Here is a 21,461-nt window from a genome sequence, read left to right as displayed (position 1 = left end):
CCCATAATGCACTGTGAGAGTCTCATGTCGAATGAATTCCCACGGCTCACCAGAAGATGGCGCCCACAGCTTAATCATCCATCCATTTTCCAAACTGCTGGTTCCAATGTGGATACAGCACATACAGCACATATCATACAGGTATAAATTCCGTTTTAATTCATTATTAAATTGTTTAGTTAATGTTTATACATGCTATTAGTTTCCATGACAGAGTTTAAGATAAATCTTTTCATCACTACTGAAGCTGCCAGTTTGCAAAGTTTCAAATAATTATTAAAGAGCATGCACAAACTAACCACACTCAAATTCGCTCACTCGTTTTTATTCAAGTGAACTATATTAGTGGTCTAATCTTGGCAATAGTGAATGAGGGTATAGAGGGCGATTTCGGACACAGCCCCTTCTTTCTTTTCCATTAATCAGCTCCGCGGCTCCGCAGGTATTGCGTATGCGTATTATAGTAACTGCAATACTACAGTAACTATTATGCGCCTCGTGTTTTTAGGAGCAAAATCGCATTCTGTGCGATCCTTATGCATGTCACTCAAATGTAGTCAAATTGGACAGATAGTGAAACTAAAGCGCTTCTCGTCCAGGTAGATGAAGAAAACAGATGTGTTTAAAGGTAATTTGCAATAATTTACATCAGAGTCATTGGTAATGTTATGGTAATTTACTGGGATTGCTGTGTGAACAGGGCTTATAAAAGAGATGTTAACTTCTATTTGACACCAAATGGTGCCGATGCAGCATCACAAAAGCAGAAGTTTTTACTATGCCATAGTAGAAACACGTTACTTATGTCACAGTCAGTTTATTTTCTAAAGACAGATATAGAAGGATAAATACATATTTATAAGTAAAACATTTCACACCTGACCTCTCTTGATGAACTTTCTCTCCAGTATGACAGACTAAACCTGATTAAAGTAAGAAATCAGTATGTGTGCCCTTGAGCTCAGACCCATCCTTTGAGAAGAAACCACAGTAGAGTACTGTAGAGTCCCAGTGTGTGTGAAAAGATCTGTCCAATGCTCGCATTACACTACTTTCTCCATTCTTTTAGGTCTTCATATTTGTGTATATGAACCATAAACTTGTATCACAATCTCTGTTAAGACACTTTTAGGATAGTTGTGGTTTTATAGATCTGTCCTGTCCTCTATAAAATGCATTATACATTTGGCAATGTTTAACAACAAGAGTTTAATTTAGTGTAGAGACTGCCCCCTTGTGGTAGCTTTGTGTTTTGCGACTGTGCTATGATACAAGCACAGATGAAAGATTCTATACACAAACAGAACCTTCCCATAATTCCTTGTTTATGATATACTTATACCTGTGCTGATCAAACATTCATGGATGGATAGATGGATGGATGGATGGATATAGATAGATAGATAGAAATGTATGCATTTTCTGGGGTTGAAGGTTCAGGTGTATCCTACATGACAAATCATAGCTAAAATGGAAATGTTTTGGTACTCATGAGGAAAACTGCTTATAAATCATATTAAATAATGTCTTTTGAAAATGTAAAAATGCAGAAAGTTTTCTGTGATGGGATGGGTTAGGGCATAGAATATACAGTTCATGTAGCCTACAATATAAAAATAATTATGTCTATGGAATGTCCCCATAAAACATATGTGTGTCTGTGTTTGTGTGTGTGATTTGTATATAGCCAAATATAAGTGTTTGTGTATATTTGAATCACCCAGGACCCTTAAAAACTCACTCTAATGTTTATCTCTTCCTCTTTTGTTTCTTCTACCATCAAAATCGGATTCTTCAAACTCACAGAAAAGTCAAAGCTGGTATAACGTAAGTAAAAAAAAAAGAAAGAAGTTTTATTCTTCATTACTTTTGATGTTGAATGTCGTGTGTTGATACAATATTGTGTACAATATTGGCAGGTTGGGGTTCTTTAGGAACTGGATTTTGTTTTTCATTATTTCAATATTTTTTTATTGCTCATCTGCATGCTATGTCAATGTCATGTGAATCTCTGAGGGTGTTGCTTGCCAGAGTTAAACTGCCTTCACAGACATTTCATGTAGGAAATTATTACCTCTTTCTTCTGTAAGGCTGAATGGTTGGCCTGACATTTGTTTTCCTGTGGGAAAGAATCCATTTTTATTTTCAAGTCAGCTAGTACTTCATGACATTTTTCATCATTTTACAAGTGCCTTTGTGATGTTTTGTCAATGTGTTATTGTCGGTCATAACCTCTGGGCCACTCTGATGAAAGTGCACTGTAGAACGTCAGAACAAAGAGCGCAGTGTTCTTTCTCTGAAACAGTGTTTCCATTTCTGTCATGATCAGGCTGTGCCACTGTTACTGCTCAAACATACTACATCTAAAATATATAGTATAGCACAGATCATTGGTTCACATTGAAATCTCAGACTTTTGATTTGATTTTGAGATCTCTTCTGAAACTCTTTTCTGAAATCCAGTGAGATTGCTGGACTCTTTTTTCTTCCCATAAAAGTTCCCATATTATAAAAATTTTATATTTATATATATATATATATATATATAATTTTTTTTTTTTTTTTTACTGCCATAACCACAACCATATCACCCTGTAGCCCAAGACTGGTTGCCCACTGACGCTAAGCTGTGTTGAGCTTGGTCAGTACCTGGATGGGAGACCTCCTGAAAACACTAGGTTGCTGCTGGAAGAAGTTTTAGTGAGGCTCACCCTGTGGCCTGTGTGGGTCCAAATTAGAGGTCTGCAATCCCACGGGACCCGACACAACAGAGTACGCCGTGGGACAAGTTTTGAATTGCTGAGTGTGAATGCGGCAGGGAAGTTACTGATAAATGCAGGAGAAAGAAATTACTTGTGGGCTCCAGCAAAATATAATTATCTAATAATAACAGCATGAAGAAGTCTGTAGCTGGAGATCTTAAGTATTGTGTGTAGAAATTGGAAAAAAAAGAACCTTTAGATACCAGAACGAGACAGAATCTAACCAGACTGGGACTGAAAAATCAGCATAGACAACTTCCTACGGGCTTTTGCGAGCGGGAACGGGAAAAAACATGAAAGTTTCGGCTGGGAACGGTATGAAATATTGCGGTAGCGGGCAGGAGCGGGACTGAGAAATCCATCCCATGCAGACCTCTAGTCCTAATGCCCCAGTTTAGTCATGGGGACACTATACTGTAACAAGCACCATCCTCTGGATGAGACGTTAAACCGAGGATCTCATTAAGAGTAGGGGTGTAACCACGGTGTCCTGGACAAATTCCCTCCATTTGCCCTTATCAATCATATCACCTAACCCCCAATCACTCCCCGAGTGCCTCAGCAAAATGACTGAGTGTGTGTCCACGGTTTGCAGTGTGTGTGTGTTCACTACTCACTACTCCCCTTTGCCTTCATATGTCACTTTCATTACATCTTTCATATAATTAAAATTCACAAAAAATCTGAGGGAGGTACAGAGTCCTGCCCTTGGGCGGGTACCCGATTGGTGAACCGTTAATATGATGTAACGGGTGGAATAACATTTACATTGTCATTTGGTGTTTAGGTTGGGAGTCCATTATCCATTATTCAAATCAATTCGGTACACGCTGATAGGCAGCTGCTTTGAAAAGTTCCCAGTATGCATATTTATGTTCACACTGTGAAGACTGTCAAAGCCTTTATATTTACAACGCAGTTTGTAGCGTTGAGCATTATTGCCAATCGTGCTGAATTTAAGTACTTTACAACTTTGCTCGCTTTCTGTATGTTGTCTATTCAGAATTTGAATTATTATTATTTATTTTTTTATGCTGCTAGGAGGACAAACAGCCACATATAAACTGCAGAGTTTCAGGAGAGACGACCGCATTTTAACGTGGGTGCAGTTTGGGTCACGGTCTCTGTCAAACGGGTCGGGAATGGAATTCAATTAGTGTTGCTGTCGGATAACGGGTCGGGTGTTCTGTTAAGTAGTGTGGGTGCGGGTTTACCAAACAGGACTCTGCGGGGGAAGTCTAAATGGGCATGATGCTTCTGCATGACTCCATAAACAGAGGAAAACCAATGTGTGGACACCAGCGTCTGTGTGGAGATAACAGTGTGTTTATAAAGACCAGCAGGAAACAATGATGCTGGGACTCTCTCCAAGTGTGAGCTTATCAGAAAATTGTATACTTTGCTCATTTTAGTTTTTCTTGGGTGGGCAGATATCCGCAAGCTGTTGAATAATATGCTCAGTTGTAAGATGGCAGCTGTAAACATTCTAAATACAGACAGTAAAGGAGAAGACTGTAAATAATCACATTCCCCGTCACGGTCACAGGGACAGTCAAGCCATTTTTATTTGTATAGCGCATTTACAAGCCATGTTGTTTCAAAGAAGCTTTACAGAAAATCATACATTAATGTCTTAAGCTTTAAACGTGAACAAGTGAGTAAGTGTAGGAAGGAAAAAACGCCACAAAATGTTAAGCTAGAGGAGTGAAAAGTTAGGAGATAGCCTAAAGTACAGGATGAATGGGAATATGGTGTTATTCTGTTTTAATTTGTAATTTGTAGTGGTGCCATTAATCATGGCAAATGTAGGGAAATGAAAAAATATGTCATTTATTTCTCATGCATTTTCTGGTTGCAATTTATTTTACAGTACGTGCACTTACAGTGTACTTACCTAAGAAAGTACAGGGTAGTAAAAGGTAACTATGGGTTAAGGTTAGGTTTAGGGGTAGGTTCAGGATTAGTACCTAGTTACTACCCAGTTATTGAAATTACTATAATAAGTGCATAGTATGTACGTGGGGAATAGGACTGTAAAATAAAGCGCTACCCATTTTCTTCTATAATTCTACTTCAACTAATGGTTATATTTTTGTAAATATTTTAAATGAAATATATTTTTTCCCTCATATTTACCAATAGGACCTAGATTTAACATTGGGCAACCAGACATGTAGTGCCAACATGTTTTATTGTACAAAAAGTAGACTTCCTCAGGACTTCCAAAGAAAAGAGATGGTTCTACCGAGAGTCTTGCTCCTGAGCTGAACAATGTGTCTGGCTCAACAGTGGCCTCAGATGTTTTGCTTGAGAGGGGATTGGAGGAGAGGCCAGAGAGAGAGAGATGATTCACCCATTTGGCATCCCCTCAACATCCCCCCTTCCTCCAGCCCAGGAAGTTAACTAGAGTTTGTTCACCCCGTTAGAGTGCAAGAACGAAGGAGAGAAGGAAGACTGAGGCGTTGTCCTTGGCCTTGCCTCAACACTAACACCATAAAATGACTTGTGCACAATGGGGGCCTCCGTGATTCTCTCAAACACTTTTTATCTCTATGTCCTCTACTTTCTCCAACTTTTTGATCTCTTTCTCCCACTTCATAAAAAAAACAAAACTGCTGCTTTTGCTAGTTTCGCAATAAAACAAATTTGTGGAAGCTGAAGTGTCTTGTTCAGGCAACCGAACCCATCAGGGGCTTCAGGAAACTAGCAACAGCAGCTGTCACAGGAGTATAAAGTTTCTTTGTAACATTTCCGGAGAGACATTGAATCAAGTTTGACCTGGGGTGGGGGTGTAATGACAGTCCTAGGAAAAGCATATAAATCTCCCAGCTCTTCGATCATGAGTGAGAAAAATGTACAGCCTGAAGCAAAGAGCTCACTACATCTGGCACAGCCCCTCCTCTCTCTTCTTCTTTGCATTCTATTGGCCAGCTGGCTTCCCTAGCTCCTCTTCCCTCTTTCTCACACACAAACATTCTCTCAGGCCCCTCCCATTCCTCTTGGCAGAAATGTTTTGTAGAAAGTCTTAGTGAGAACTCTTTCCTGTCGTAGTAAAGGGCTGCTTCAGCTCAAGAGAGTCTCTCTGTGAGATTAAATGAGACACATTTTACATCCTCCAGGAAGATATACTAAAAGGGACGTGACGCAGATGAACTAATCTTGACTTGCACGGATATTAATGCTTGTATTTGGACTATTTTTATCCATGCTAAAGAAAGAATTTTGAAAGAATTTTTTTTTTATCTGAAGAGAAACCCTGCATTTTTTAACAGGTGGATGTTTTTTGGGGATTCCTCAAGAAATCAAACACTTAAAGAGATGTTTGCCTTGGGATAGTTCTTGGACGATTTAGTTTTTCTTATGGAAAAACACTTAGGATATGCAATATCCTAAATGTATGTTTTCATCAGATAACTGTAATTGAAAACCTTCATGAACCCTTTGAATCTAAAATATTGTAAAGTGGCAACGTACCTCAGAGTTTCTGGCTGGATCTGGAACTGTTTCTTGTATTTTGTAAATTTGGTGGATCAGCGGGCATAAACCCTCAAACAAAAAGATTGTTTTGTCACAGCCTTTCAAAGCAGACCACTAACAGTCCTCTGTGTCTTGTTAAAAGTTAAACTCATTTCCTGAGGAAACCGTGCTCCGTTTTCATTGTCAAGATTGATATGTGTCTCTTATCAATGTGAGGAGTTTTCCTGCCGCATGTGGAGGATTGTTTGGCTGGTGTTTAGGTGCTGAGACTCAGGCTGCACTACTTAATAAACAAGCCCAGTAATGCCAAAGGAGGGGTGCAGAGGTTACTCCAGGTCATTTCAGAGCATGGCCTGCTGAAGCTGGTATTGAGCTCAACCTGCATATCGTGAAGCATTGCACCACCATCAGGAGCTGACACAATAAGTGGGAACGTCTCCTCAAACGGACAAGAGCGATGGAAGTCCTCAGCTTTGATGCAGACTCTGATTGGCTCTACGACTGGGAGGCAGTCCAACAGCCTGAAGTGCCCCTGCGTGATTGGATGGACTGGGATTTAGAGAGTGTTCCTGCTGTAAGCAACCAATCAGAGAGCAGATGAGAAGGGAGTTGTCTCCCTTTTTAGTTTGGCTTTGTTGATGTTAGATCATGAGCATCTCATTATGTTTCAGTGGAGAGACTACAGTTTTACTACTGTGCGCTTACGGATCTGCCATGCATTTTGCTGTGAATGCAATGATTTGAGGGACTGCAGTAGTTTTCATACATTCAGTTGTGTACCTTGATGTAGATCGATATATATATATATATATATATTTAGTTAGTTAGTTAGTTACACTGCCTTTTCCAGACTGCTAAAGTGATTGTTGTACATTTTTGTAAAATATTGAACATTTAATCAGACAGATAATGTGTTTTAGGGTTAATAAACTGCATTATGCAAAACTAAAATCAAAATTTCCTATATATTTATTCCCACAGAAAGTGTTAATGGAAACAGGGTGACATCTTTACAAATTCATTTGAGAATTTAATGCTGATATTTCTTTCCATTTTCCATGTTTCACGTTTCTACTATACAATGGTAAACCAGGTATATTTTTTAAGGTTTTTTATTTAAAAAAAAAAAAATAATATATATATATATATATATATATATATATATATATATATATTTATTTATTTATTTATTTATTTATTTATTTATTTATGTATTTTGATGTACTGAGCTGCTGTTAAAAGAGAAAATATGCTGGGGACACAAAAAGCCTTTATAATATAATTTTAAAATTAATTCTTTCTTCTAAAATCAAACAATATATAGAAAGAGAATGAAGAGAACATTCTAGGTTTTATTGCATTTACAGGGGTGGGAACAGGGTTACAGGTTGTTTTTTTTGTAGGTAAGACAAACAGTTGTGTCTGTATATATGGGGATACAAATGGCACCCGTTTTGTAGAATGACCCTTTTACAGTTTTTCTCCCAAAAAAACAATGTGTGAGGTCTTTGTTCCTTCTTAAGAATGCTGAGTGTTTTAACTGTCTCTGTGTGGATGTTTGTGTTTATCTGTACTGTACATAGCTGGTCTCATTCTCTCTCTCCTCTTGTCACTCAGGTTTTGAGCCCCACATACAAGCAACGAAATGAAGACTTCAGGAAGCTCTTCAAGCAGCTGCCCGACACGGAGCGCCTCATTGTTGGTGAGTCTTACGTTTGATCTTTACATACTGAAGGCAGCTACAATATAATTAGCCGTCTAGTAGCATACATGTTATCATTTACCATACAACCTGAAATGACTGCATTGATTTGTTGTTGTTGATTTGGTTAGCCCAAAAATGCTAGTGATTTGCCTGTTATATTTTTAGTGTTTGATTGTAAACAATATAAAACATGGAAAGGTTTCATGTATGAAAGTGGAGGATGCATCTTAACATCCATGACCTTTGAACTCTGACCTCTCACCTCATCCTGACAGACTACTCCTGTGCCCTGCAGAGAGATATCCTCCTGCAGGGCCGCCTCTACCTCTCCGAAAACTGGATCTGTTTCTATAGCAACATATTCCGCTGGGAAACGCTGGTGAGTTGAAATATTACTATCATCTCTGATTTTCTCGCACAGCTGTGAGGAGAAACGGCGTATTCTGCACAGAATTGACATTTCTGCCTCTCTTTTTAGCTCTGAAAAAACGGATATCCAGTGAATGTACTCTGTTGCTTCAGCAGGTTTGTTGAGTTTGTGTCGTCATCTCTCTATGTCTGTGTGTGTTTAGCTGACCGTGAAGTTGAAAGATGTTTGTTCCATGACGAAGGAGAAAACGGCTAGACTCATCCCCAACGCCATCCAGCTGTGCACTGACAATGAAAAGGTAAACAGAGGTCTTTGACTTTGTGCACCAAACTCTGTCGTACATACTAAACATTTGCATATTCTCCTTTAGCACTTTTTTACCTCATTCGGGGCGAGAGATCGGACGTACATGATGATGTTCAGACTCTGGCAGAATGCTCTTCTAGAAAAGGTTCGACAAGATATGTCATTATTCCCAGTGATCCTTTGAAAACAAATGTTTGGTGGCCATGTTAGCCCACAAAGTCTCTATGTCTCTCATATTTATCTAGCCATTGTGTCCCAAAGAGCTGTGGCATTTTGTCCATCAGTGTTATGGGAATGAACTGGGTCTGACCAGTGACGATGAAGATTATGTACCTCCTGATGACGACTTCAACACCATGGGGTGAGTCTTCCCCCATCCTGAATGTTGAATCATTTAGGTGATTCAGAATTTACAAATCTACACCCTCTCTCACAGCTTTGTTAGATTTTGTTAGACAGATTTTCAATTGCAAGTTTAGGAATATCTGGTATTGGGGGTATTTTGTTTAGTCACAATAGTGGTTTTGTGCCCCTTTCCCTGCTTCTAGTACACTCAGATTTACAGATTTAGTCTTTTTTTAGGTCTAAACTCAAGAAGCCATTTTAGAACAAAATACACCCATTCAGATACACTGATATAGTCCCAATCAGATACAGCCAATCCAAACCAGTTTTGTTTTTGAAAAAAAAAATGTATTCAGCAAAGCTGCATTATTAATAGGGGTGGCACAAAATATCGCAATACAAAACTGCAACAATATGTATCGTGGAGGGTGACAATCTGTATTGTGTATTATTCACCCAAAATAAGTTCTCAGAGTTTTAGTGTCAGTACTACATTAAACTAATATATATAATGTTGAATATAATGTATAATAATGCAATGGGGGAATATCTGTGGGTCATGATAATGCCAAATGTTACCAGTAAAAAGTAGCCTACATTATTTTAAATATATCTAGTCAGTGACACAGTGCAAGCATATTCGTCTAAAATAATTCTGTATTTTCAGCTTCAGAATCATCAATATTTTTATTCTGGAGTTTCCATTGTCCTGTGCATTGGGTTTCATCAAGTCCAAGCCTATTCATTTACATCCACCTTGTAATATTAAATTTAGCATTTTAATCAACAGTCCATTTTTTGTTAACCTTTTACCATGTCTTGGATTATCACAATAATATTGTATCGTGAATTCAGTATCGTGATATGTATCAAATCGTGACATGAGGGTATCGTTACACCCCTAATTATTAATTAAAAGTGGCAGTACATTTTTTTATAATGTTACAAAAGATTTCTACTTCAAATAAATGCTGTCTTTTCCTTTCTTTTTTATCAAAGAATCCTGAAAAAAAGTGTCACAGTTTCCACAAAAACAATAAGCACAACTATTTTTAACATTGATATTAATTAGAAACATTTCTGGATCTCCAAATCAGCATATTAGAATGATTTCTGAAGGCCTGTGTGACACTGAAGACTGCCCAATCAGATATACATCAGTCCATCACATCCAATATTCAGATGGCAAATTATCATTGATTTGCTGTAGACATCGTCACTTCTCCTTTTCTCCCACTGTCTATCAATCCGTCTTATTGCTATCAGTGGTAGAGGGTCTGTTTTGCTGCCCGAGCTGGTAATCTTGACCTGCAGCTGTTGCCCCTCTCCCTGGTGCAGGTACTGTGAGGAGATTCCCGCTGAAGACAACGAGGCCATTGACAACTGTCCCAAAACCCAAGACGCCAAAATGGACATCAGCCCTCAGCTCCACAGGAAGGTTTTCCTCAATAGCAGTCTCAATTCCACAGACAGCACAGACGCTCCGGTCAATGTAAGAACTGGGCCACCTTCACAAAACACATACAGTAACTGTGTTACAGTGGAAATACACTGCAGAATTGTTTATTAATGGTAATTTATACATGACATAAATGGTTAAGATGGCCATACCTGACCAGTACAGCATAATGTTAGCACTGCAAATTGATATTTTATTAATTCAAAATGTTCATAATCAATCTTTCTATCCTTGTAGTTTGATGTGCCCCCAGTGGAGGACTTTACTGGCTGCGTCCCAGAAGACCTCCTGCCCCTGCCTTTACCTGAAAACATGCTGTCAGAGACCAGTGGCTCTGCCCATGTTCCCGCTCCATCCCCCTCCCTCGATTTCAACGACAACGAGGACCTCCCCACTGAACTGAGCGACTCCTCAGAAACACACGATGAAGGTGTGTATGCAAAATCAATTTCTATGTACTGTACCACAACTTTAGTCTGACTGTTTCTGTGCGTGTGTGTTTTCTCAGCTGGGGAAGTGCAGGCCTTCCAGGAAGATCTGAATGGGAAACTGTACATTAATGAAGTGTATATGTTCAGTGTGGAAAAACTGCACGACATCCTCTTCACTGAATCCCAGTTCATGAGAGAGTTTCTGGAGCAGAGGCGCTTCTCAGGTTGAGCAATTTTGGCTGGCTATCTATCTATCTATTTGTCTGTCTGTCTATCCCTCTCTATCTATATGTCTTTCTCTATCTATCCCTATTTATCTATCTGTCTGTCTCTATCTATCTATCTATCTATATGTCTGTCTGTCTGTCTGTCTGTCTATCTCTATCTATCTATCTATCTATCTATCTATCTATCTATCTATCTATCTATCTAACTGTCTGTCTGTCTGTCTATCCCTCTCTATCTATCTATCTATCTATCTATCTATCTATCTATCTATCTATCTATCTATCTATCTATCTATCTATCTATCTATCTATCTATCTATCTATCTATCTATCTATCTATCTATCTGTCTGTCTGTCTGTTTGCCTGTTCCTCTTTATCTATCTATCTATCTATCTATCTATCTATCTATCTATCTATCTATCTATCTATCTATCTATCTATCTATCTATCTATCTATCTATCTATCTATCTATCTATCTATCTATCTATCTGTCTGTCTGTCTGTCTGTCTGTCTGTCTGTCTGTCTATCTGTCTGTCTGTTTGCCTGTTCCTCTTTATCTATCTATCTATCTGTCTGTCTATCCCTATATATGTCTGTCTATCTCTATCTATCTATCTGTCTGTCTGTCTGTCTATCTATCTATCTATCTATCTATCTATCTATCTATCTATCTATCTATCTATCTATCTATCTATCTATCTATCTATCTATCTATCTATCTATCTATCTATCTATCCATCTATCCATCTATCTGTCTGTCTGTCTGTTCCTCTTTATCTATCTATCTGTCTGTCTATCCCTATATATATGTCTGTCTATCCCTATTTATCTATCTGTCTGTCTGTGTCTGTCTGTTCCTCTTTATCTATCTATCTATCTGTCTGTCTGTCTATCCCTATATATATGTCTGTCTATCCCTATCTATCTATCTATCTATCTATCTATCTATCTATCTATCTATCTATCTATCTATCTATCTATCTATCTATCTATCTATCTATCTATCTATCTCTCTGTCTGTCTGTCCCTATCTATCTATCTGACTATCTGTTTATCTATCTGTTTATATATCTAACTATTATTGATTTTCACCTTCTTTCTCTCTGTCTTTCTTTTGCAGATGTGGTCTATCACCCCTGGAGGAAAGAGGACACTGGTCAGACCAGAGAGATCAGGTACACCATCGCCCTCTCCAACCCACTGGCCCCAAAGACGGCCACAGTCACAGAGACACAGGTGAGCTCACCAGAGGAGATAAACAAGCCTCGTACAGTCTCTGGGGCATGTTTCATGTAGTTTTTGTCTTCATGATGATGCTATGAAAAGCTTTAGTTTCTTTGTTTTTCTTGTTAGACTTTGCACAAGGCCAGTCAAGTGAGCGAGTGCTACATCATCGACGCAGAGGTGATTGCTCACGATGTCCCATATCACGATTACTTTTACACGCTCAACCGCTACATGCTCACCAGGGTCGCCAAGAACAAGTGCCGTCTGAGGTAAAGTCTGCGCTCTATTTTAATCCAATAAATATCATTATAATGTGTATTGCTTGGTGCTATACAAAAAACAACAAATTTTGTAGCATGTAAGAGGAATACAATGGTTTTTGCTTATGAATCTAAAAGAGTATCAGCTGAACTGCGCTACAAGAAGCAGCCGTGGGGATTGGTCAAGGGCTTCATTGAGAGAAACTTCTGGAGTGGCCTGGATGAATATTTTAGGTATTTAGGTAAGTTTTAAAAAAATTAATGAAAATTAAATATTAATTTTGAACATTAAATATTTAATTTACATTCAGAGTAAAAGTTTAAGATAAAATTGAAATACATATAATATAGCCTATAATAAAATAAAATAACAAATTAAAATAAAAAATGCAGAGAACTGGATAAAAAGAATAAAGATGAAAATAATCTCTGTTTCTCTCTTTGCTGTGTTTAGAGCTAGAGTTGAGTAAGCTGGTGCTTTCTGAACCTCACAAACAGTCTCCCAGATCCAAAGCGTTACACACAGCTCCAGTGAGGCGGAGGAAGCGGCCCATGACACACATGAGGCAGCAGGACGAGGCGCTCAGCCCCGTCACCACACCTGAGGATGAGAAGAGTGTCATCCGTCGCATCAAACATGTGGCAGGTGTGACATCAGCCAAGTCTCCTCCTGAGATACTTTAATGAACTGTACTTGGGCAGGAATATAGTTTTGGTTGCATTTTTAGGTGTTTTCCTGTGTTCATTGAGTATAATGTATCTGCTGTCTCAGGATCCACACAGACCAGACACATCCCGGACCACAGATCTGAAGGCCTGGCTCTCTACAGCGTTTCCAAACTCCTGCTCATCATCAGCTCTGTGTGGGTATTCTCAATGAGAAATGAAAACCTAGACATCACAGGAATTAAACTCGAAAATGAAGCTTATTTTCTCCACTTCTTTTCTCCCAAATTGCTCATTTTAGCAAACCCAGATTGACATTTCTTCAAATAAAATAATTTGATGTTTACATTTTCTAACATGGCACAAAAGTGTAGAATAGGCCACTTTAATGTCCTCACTGCATGTTTCATTCAGTGTCTACTTTGGTCTGTTTTCAATCTTCTAACTTTGTCAGTCACTCACACTATGTTACATTATTAGAGGATAAAATGTTTTTTTCCCCCTCATGTTTCAGAGTTACTGTTCAAGTTACTCACATTGTTGGTCAGCAGGAATTCATTATGGTCTGTTTTTCTTTGGCTTCATCTCTTTTCTCTCTCCTGTTTTCATTGCATCCTGCAGGATTTGTGTAAGGTATTCAATGTTTTCATCTGTATGAACGTATAAATGCTGTCAACATTTTCAGCCGCTGTGTTTTATTTGATGTAGCTGATATAGAGCGGTTCATGAGCTGATCTGGGTTTGTTCTCTTCCGTTCCTCAGTCTGGTGCTGCTGGTCTTTTTAAACATGATGCTGTTTTATAAGCTATGGATGCTGGAATACACAGCCCAGAGTTTGACCTCATGGCAGGGTCTCAGGTCTCCGGAAAGGTAACTAGACCCTTGAATGTGTTGATTTGTTATTTTTATGAGAAGGAATGTGAGGTTTTTCAAAACACCTACGTTGGCAGGTAACTGTTAGCACACTGTAAAATAAATATTGTATTAATATGTATTTTTGTTTAGTTTTTAGGTAAAAATGTAAAAACACTTACAACAAGCAGTATTGCATAAGATGGAAGTTTATCTGTAGTAAGGTTTATGCAAGAAAAAATGCCAATGTGGCAAGAAAAATAAACCTAATTCAGTATATATTCTCTGAAAAAGATTTGCTTTTCAAGTCTTAAAAAAAAGAAATACTGATTAAGAGACTGATTTTTGCTGCATATGAACACATGAATGATATTTGCACGAGGAATGTTTTTCACTCTGTGTGTGTGTGTGTGTGTGTGTGTTGCAGTAAACTTCCGCAAACACAGATTGAATGGGCTCAACTTTTGGAGTCTATGCAGCGTTACCATGAAAACGAGCTGGAGAAATGGAGAGAAATAATAAAGTCATCTGTGCTGTTGTTAGATGAGGTACGATCAAGTAAAGTAAAGTTTGAATTTCATAGCTGTATCCTATTAAGAAATAATAAACAGTATTAAACAATAGAGTGGTCCAGGGATGACGTCAAAACCCGGAAGACTAATTCGTCACTGGTTCCCTTGAGATTTTCCTATGGGATGCCTGTGCTATATAACTTGACGATGCTTTGACATTTTGTTCTACAATGTGAATTACACACACCCATAGCTATGGAAGTAAAATAATGACAAATGTTTTCGAAACAAAAAAGCTTGTTGAATTGCACTACTGGAAAAAAATATGCATTGCATTAACCCTGCATGCATTTTTATGGGCTGAAATTCAACATGGTTGTATGTTTAAGCTGTGAATATTTAAATTCAAAACATTTCACACACATTTTCATTAATAAAAACTCCTTAATCCATGTTAACCTTTCAGATTTCACTTCCAAAATATTCATTCTGTTTAAAAATACAACCTATAATATTCAACAGGCAATTTTCGGTCCATTTTATTTCACTTTACAAATTCGCTTCCACAAATTCAGTGCTTACATGTGCAAAAATAACTGTGAAGACTTAAATATCTTAATATATACTGGCCCTGATAATCATCACAATACTTAACGCTTGCTCCATTTCTGTAAATCCGTTTTTATGAATGAATGACTATCTCATCCCGTTGCTCTATAGTTTTCTTCATCAACAGCCGCTTGCGCCCCCTGCTGGTGAGGCTGACTAACAGCTATGGAGATTATCAATCGGCAATCTACTGATATTCCTACTGAATTTGTGGAAGCGAATTTGTAAAGCTCCAATAAAATGGACCGAAAATTGCCTGTCGAATATTATAGGTTGCATTTTAAAACAGAATGAATATTTTGGAAGTGAAATCTGGAAGGTGAATATGGATTATTGAATTTTTAATAATGAAAACGTGTGTGAAATGTTTTGAATTGAAATATTTACAGCTTAAATATACAACCATGTTGAGTTTCAGCCCATAAAAATGCAAGCCCTGAAAATACAATGCATTCAAATGCAAGCAAGGTTAATGCAATCCACATTTTTTCAAGTAGTGCAATTCAACAAGCTTTTTTGTTTCAAAAACATTTGTCATTATTTTACACACATTTTGAAGTGTATGTTTCTAATAAGTAACTAGATAAGACAGTTTGGGGTGTGAGTGTGTGTAATTTATGTTGTAGAACAAAATTTCAAGTATCGTCAAGTTATGTTTGCCATAAATTGAAAAACCCCATAGGAAAATCTTCACGAAATCACCATTAGTCTTCCGGGTTCATGATGTCATCCCTGCACCACTCTATAAGGAAGAAAGGAACTCAAAGGGATAGTTCAACCAAAATGAAAACTCTGTCATCATTTACTTATTTTCATGTCATTGTAAATCCATATGACTTGCTTTCTTTAGTGGAACACAAAAGGAGAAAAGAACTTTACTTGTTGCTCTTGAAAAGGATGCAAAAGCATCATGAAATTGGTTCGTATGATTATATTCCAAATCTTTTGGGTGAACTATTCCTTTGAACTGCAATCACTGCAGGATTTCAATGATACATTTGTGTGTTTACAGATGAAAGAGTCTCTAATGAAACTACAGAAAGGTATCGGGTTAAAAGACTATGATTCAGACAGTGAAGAAAGGAGAAGTCGCTATCACTGACGAACAGAGTCCCGGTTCAGCGAATATAATGAACATCTCCACACGTAAGCGATCAGATGAGCTTGGATGGGGGCGGGGCATTGTAAGTGGGCGGCACTGACTGAGCGGTTCTCACACTCGCAGTCTGGCTACAGCACTGTGAGGCCTTTCTGACAGCAGACACTGAAGGAAACCCAGTACTTTCATTTCTCCGTCTTTAGAGCCAAAATGCAGTTCGGAGGAATGATGGTGAAATCGGTCTGTTCACCCAGGGCTAAAACAACTCAACTGTCACTGCAAAAACTGACACCGACTCTCTGGTTTAAACACTCGGAAAACTTGAGCATCCCTTTTTTAAACCTTTTGGAGTCTGGGACCAGTTAAAGAAAATATGGAGTTACTATAAACAAGTGTTATGTGGACATGTACACATTTATTTATAAAAAAACAACAAAATATGGAATTGAATGATATTATGATAGACATGAAAATATATAATTTCTATGTAGAGCTATATTTGTTGCCAGAGGTCATTTGTAACAGGCTTCCATGGAGAATCAAGGCTGGTTCCTTGATAGCTTGCGCCATGGTACATCAACTATATGCAACTGGTTTATCCTCCTCTGTTCGAAATGACTTCGTCTGATTGATTGATTTGCGTTGGCAAAAGAGCCAGGGTAGAATCATCTACTGAGCGTCACTGGCTGCATTCCAGTGTTCATACTAACTACACAATAAAAATACTTTTAGACATACAGTTAGGACATGGTTGAGGCCCTGGCAGACTTCATTTTCCATGTTCCGCTCCATCTTGCGCACAGTTGAGCGTACAGGCTTTTCAAAGTTTACTCCTTTTACCGTGAGCGCGGATGGATGTGTTTGGCAGGTGTGGGCCTTTCTATTCAAGCGCTCGAATCACTCTTACATGCGCTGTTGTTGTGCACAAGTTGGTATGGATGCAAAATTCAGGACATTATTATTTGAAAGGTGATTTTTCAGTCATCTTTGCTCTTTTAATGTGAAGAGTCAACTATCCAAAGGATTATTTGCCTGAAAAGTGAAATACTGTGGCTCTGTGGTGCTATCAAAACATCTCAACCAGCTTGGCACGGCAACCAATGGCTAGAGTTTGGGGCGGGACTATTTGTTTGGCTGATCAATGATAGGCGGCACACACTTATTTATGCTAATAGTGTAGTGCATCAGTGGCATATTTTTGTAGGCCTTGAAACAAGTTAGCATTTGGCTAAATGGGTTTTGGGTTAAACTCGAGCTCAAGTATTCTACAATGAAAAATACATCAGTAATATCCCCTTGTGAGTTTTGTTTAAAGCTTTTACTTGTCTTAAAGAAGTCGCTGGCTAACAAGTGGCTAAATGGGACTACAAAGGGTTGTCGGGACGTCAACATCATCACACCGAACATGAAAGCTAATCTTAAAATGTTTAAGTAAAGGCTGCAAGAGTTATCGGAAGCTTAGTGATGATGACGTTGAAGTCATGCGACTGTGGTGTAGGTCGTTTATAGCCTAACTTTAGATTTTGATTGTATTTAGACTTCAAAATGTATAAAAGTTGTTCATTTATGAAGATTGAAATGTAACATTTTCGTTGGTCAGAGCTAAAATCCTTTTTTTTTGACAAGGCAACCAGTGTGGTGCCAAATTCTGGGTTGGCCTACAAAAATACATCACCTCAGTGCACTATTATGAGGTGTAGTATGACAACTGGGATGCAGCCATCAAGCCTGTGGTCAACCAAACCTCTCATGTGTAATGGTTGTGGTATATTACTGGTTAACTACAGCAGGTCCACTCCAGCCAATGGCATCCATTCAAATGTGAATGAGTTACTGTCACATGAATGTGTTTCTTTTCTCCCTCAGGGTTCATTTATATCCAGAGGGCAGCTGTAAACGACTTCATATTGCCAAGCTTTGATTTTAAAGCCACTTCATGAATTGTTTTCCATGTTGTATGTTGTCTTTGTGTTTTGACGCTGAACCAGCTGCTGGACGGGTGAGAGATGCACATTGTTTTGAGAAAGTATTTAACGTGGCTTTATTAGTGTAGTGGAGCTGGACAGACTTTTTTCTTGATGCATTCTAAAGAGAGACCAGCAGTGGGTTTGTTAAGACTAAACTGTGAAAAATCCAGGTTATGCTTGAATTTTCAAAAAGAAACTGATCGGTAATCTGAATATTTGGCAATATAATAAACGTTCAACCTCATGATAAAGTTCAAATTAACTGTAACCTCTTGAGGTGCCAGATACAAACTCTCTCACACACAAGTGGGAAATGTATTTCTAGTTGGAGCTGCGGTCCTAGATTGGCCTCTAGCGATAGTGAATTTTGGTGCTCACGTGGGCGACACGGATTCAAGTCTTGTTTTATTTCCTGATCCTGTTTCCCATCAAGAATAGTTCCAAAAGGCCAAAATCTAGAATTAGAAATGTGTTTACTGGAATTTATCTATTTCTAAGCAGCAATTCCACAATCTAAAGACGGTTCTGATTTGTATATTTAATTATCAGGTGGGTTTTTCCCCCCACTTATTATACAACTCAAGAGTCCTATGGAATCTCCTATGGAATCAGCTTGTTTTAAGTCCCATGTATGGCATTGTTAAGAACAATCTATGAACTGATGAAAATACTAGAGACAGAGAGCTTGATGGCTTAACATGTGACAGATGTGAAACGGTCTCAGATGGACTGGTCTAATCTGGTCACTATGAACCAGTCCCATTTGTTCAAGGCATGTAGATGGTCATTTTGTCCTTAGAGCTAGATCATAGTCTTGTGAGATGCTGGACACATGTCTTTTGGAGCCTATGCATTGCCCTGTTGGCTTTATTGACGGACCCTTTATCCTATTTTAAGCAACAAGGGCAATTAGGAAACATTACTAGACTAAATATAGCATCTGCAGGTCATAGTGATCAGCTTGCACTGTTTATGCTAAAGGATCAGTTAGCTCTCAAGAATGGTCCACCCACAAAATGTATTTTTCATTATGATTATGTTCCTAAAAATCAATCCAGAACAGGGACTACAGAATTTATGTCTGTATTCATCCTCATAGTCATTAAACCAATATGCAGTATTTAATGTGCGATGTGTGTTCAAGTAGAGTAAGTATCACTGAAACTGCACATGAACGTCTATGAGAATGTATTTTCTAGCTGAAAGACGATCCTTTATTTGGACGTTTTTTTGAAGCACGGGTGATTTAGACGGTGTAAAGACTTTAGATGTCAAGCATTGGGAAGCCACACTTGTTCTGCCACATTGCTCACTGTCAGGCCCTAAACAAATTTTTTTCAGCATTTTGCAGTTCTTTTCTTTCAGCATTTTGCAAGTTCTGTGAACAGTGTTATTTCTACTGTAGCCTGTGTGCTCTGACAGGATGGTTGCTTCCCTTTGGCCATGACTGTTCTGGTCCAGGTGAATTGGAAATTCATATTATGATGTTTTTTTTTTTTTAGGGCATGTCAATGTTAGGAGCAAAACACTGAGGTAGAAAAACAGTGGTTATTAAAAAAATGATTATGTATTTTAATTACAACATTGAGTTTTAAAATGCTTTTTTATTATTATTTAAAAATTTCTTTACAAAATGTATATACATGTGTTACTGCAATGTATGTATATGTTGTGTACTGTGCACATCCTACATGCGCTGGTTGCACTGTGGGATCCCTGAGAAACGTTCAGAAAAAAAATATAACAAAATTTGTGTTGTCAAGAAATAGGCGGAATGAATAAAAGTATTTGAAGATGATTTCCACGGCATTTGTTATTACTTACTACATTTTCTGCATTTTAACTTTTATTTTTATTATTTTTAACAGACATCATTTGGAGACTTATTTCACATACATTGAAATGTGGAAGACAATCAAATTATATCAAATGGACTGTCATTTTATTGCTTGAATTCTGTAAGTGTTTGTCTTCACCTTGTGGCTGTTAGCAGATAGTGCACTGCTTGTTTATTAGCAACAATCCGTAAACTGGGCTACTTTTGACAGTTACCACAATGTCAAAAGTGTCCTAATTTACCCAAATTAACTCTACATTTTAGATATTTATCCTAAAGTGTTACTCCCTTACCACATTTTTTCTTTCTTTTTCTAATTATTAAAATTGTAAATTACAAAGAATAATTTCGAAGATATAGCATAGAAATTCAATTTCAGTAACCACTCATTTAGAGACATATGCTCTACTTGGACACCGTTCTTCTGAATGCTCCAATTAATCTCCGTTTTTCAGGGAGTATAATTCCTCTGGGACTCAAACAAAATTACCCATATTTGTTGCACAGAACAAAGCAAGGTTGCTGATGATACAGTCAGATGATAAAGCATTTCTGTGTAAAACAACACTGAGGTAAGTCTCAAGCTTTAGTAAATGTCTAATTGTAATTTATAACCAAAGGTGAGAATCTAATTCATTTAGGAATAAATTAATAAGGTTTTCATTATCCATAATTCACCTCCAAATAATTATGTTACCCAGTAACTAAAATTAGTGTCTTTCAAACACAGAACACAGTAATAAACCGTATGTAGCCCCGCCCCTTCTCAGCGCCGTGCTCATTGTGCACGGTTTGTATTTCCACAGCATGAAAGGTAAGATCTTATGGATTAATGAATGAACAGCTCATTTTAAAACCTTCTCACTCTACTGACATTTATGACGTCTACTTCAAACATTACAATGCTCATGATAACTTTTGTTATCTCTATAATAAGTAAATCCACTTAAAGGTATAGGCTAGGCAATTTTCAGAGAGGCCAATAGCAAGCTTTAAAGCATAAGATCCCACCCTCCGTTCAGAGCGTCTCCAAATCCATGCCTCTTTCAAAACACTGTATACAGCAGGGAGCAAAGCAAACAAAAGCACCACAAGAGAGCGGGCGTTAAACAGTACCTCATATCTCAAAGCACATAACATTACAATAATAGTGAACATAAACAACTTAAAGAGCACTGACCTGTAGCACCTGACTGCTGCAGATTCATTTCGGCGTTGATAGTGTTGCCATTGAAACACATAAATCTGAGTCACGAACCGCTCCAAGCGTCGTGGGTTTCTATCTCTTCCAAGTTACATGGTGTGAACGCAGCATAAGCTCATTGTTTGAAACTCAAACTCTGAATC

At 38.0% G+C, this 21,461-nt stretch overlaps 1 protein-coding gene across 12 annotated transcripts in view; it reads left to right on the top strand.

Moving 5' to 3' along the window:
• The window catches only part of gramd1ba (GRAM domain containing 1Ba), a 68,496-nt gene extending 48,421 nt beyond the window's left edge, over nt 1-20,075 (top strand). For 9 of the 12 annotated variants that reach the window (XM_084400733.1, XM_084400730.1, XM_084400725.1 and 6 more), the window contains 17 exons: nt 1,807-1,827; nt 7,857-7,941; nt 8,220-8,323; nt 8,517-8,612; nt 8,685-8,765; nt 8,866-8,981; nt 10,304-10,457; nt 10,662-10,854; nt 10,933-11,079; nt 12,206-12,321; nt 12,439-12,581; nt 12,711-12,814; nt 13,027-13,218; nt 13,345-13,435; nt 14,001-14,108; nt 14,518-14,638; nt 16,224-20,075. In XM_084400733.1, coding sequence (XP_084256859.1) covers nt 1,807-1,827; nt 7,857-7,941; nt 8,220-8,323; nt 8,517-8,612; nt 8,685-8,765; nt 8,866-8,981; nt 10,304-10,457; nt 10,662-10,854; nt 10,933-11,079; nt 12,206-12,321; nt 12,439-12,581; nt 12,711-12,814; nt 13,027-13,218; nt 13,345-13,435; nt 14,001-14,108; nt 14,518-14,638; nt 16,224-16,313 — 1,962 coding nt within the window. In that variant the 3' untranslated portion in view covers nt 16,314-20,075. Of the gene's footprint in view, nt 1-1,806; nt 1,828-7,856; nt 7,942-8,219; nt 8,324-8,516; nt 8,613-8,684; nt 8,766-8,865; nt 8,982-10,303; nt 10,458-10,661; nt 10,855-10,932; nt 11,080-12,205; nt 12,322-12,438; nt 12,582-12,710; nt 12,815-13,026; nt 13,219-13,344; nt 13,436-14,000; nt 14,109-14,517; nt 14,639-16,061; nt 16,131-16,223 lie in introns of all 12 variants that reach the window. The other 3 variants (XM_084400731.1, XM_084400726.1, XM_084400732.1) reach the window with 2 other exon arrangements.
• The last annotated feature ends 1,386 nt before the right edge of the window (nt 20,076-21,461 follow it).

Source organism: Rutilus rutilus, assembly GCF_951802725.1.
Source record: "Rutilus rutilus genome assembly, chromosome: 25".
Classification (NCBI taxonomy): domain Eukaryota; kingdom Metazoa; phylum Chordata; class Actinopteri; order Cypriniformes; family Leuciscidae; genus Rutilus; species Rutilus rutilus.
Note: the sequence above shows the minus strand (reverse complement) of the source record. Positions and strands in the feature narration are given on the sequence as shown.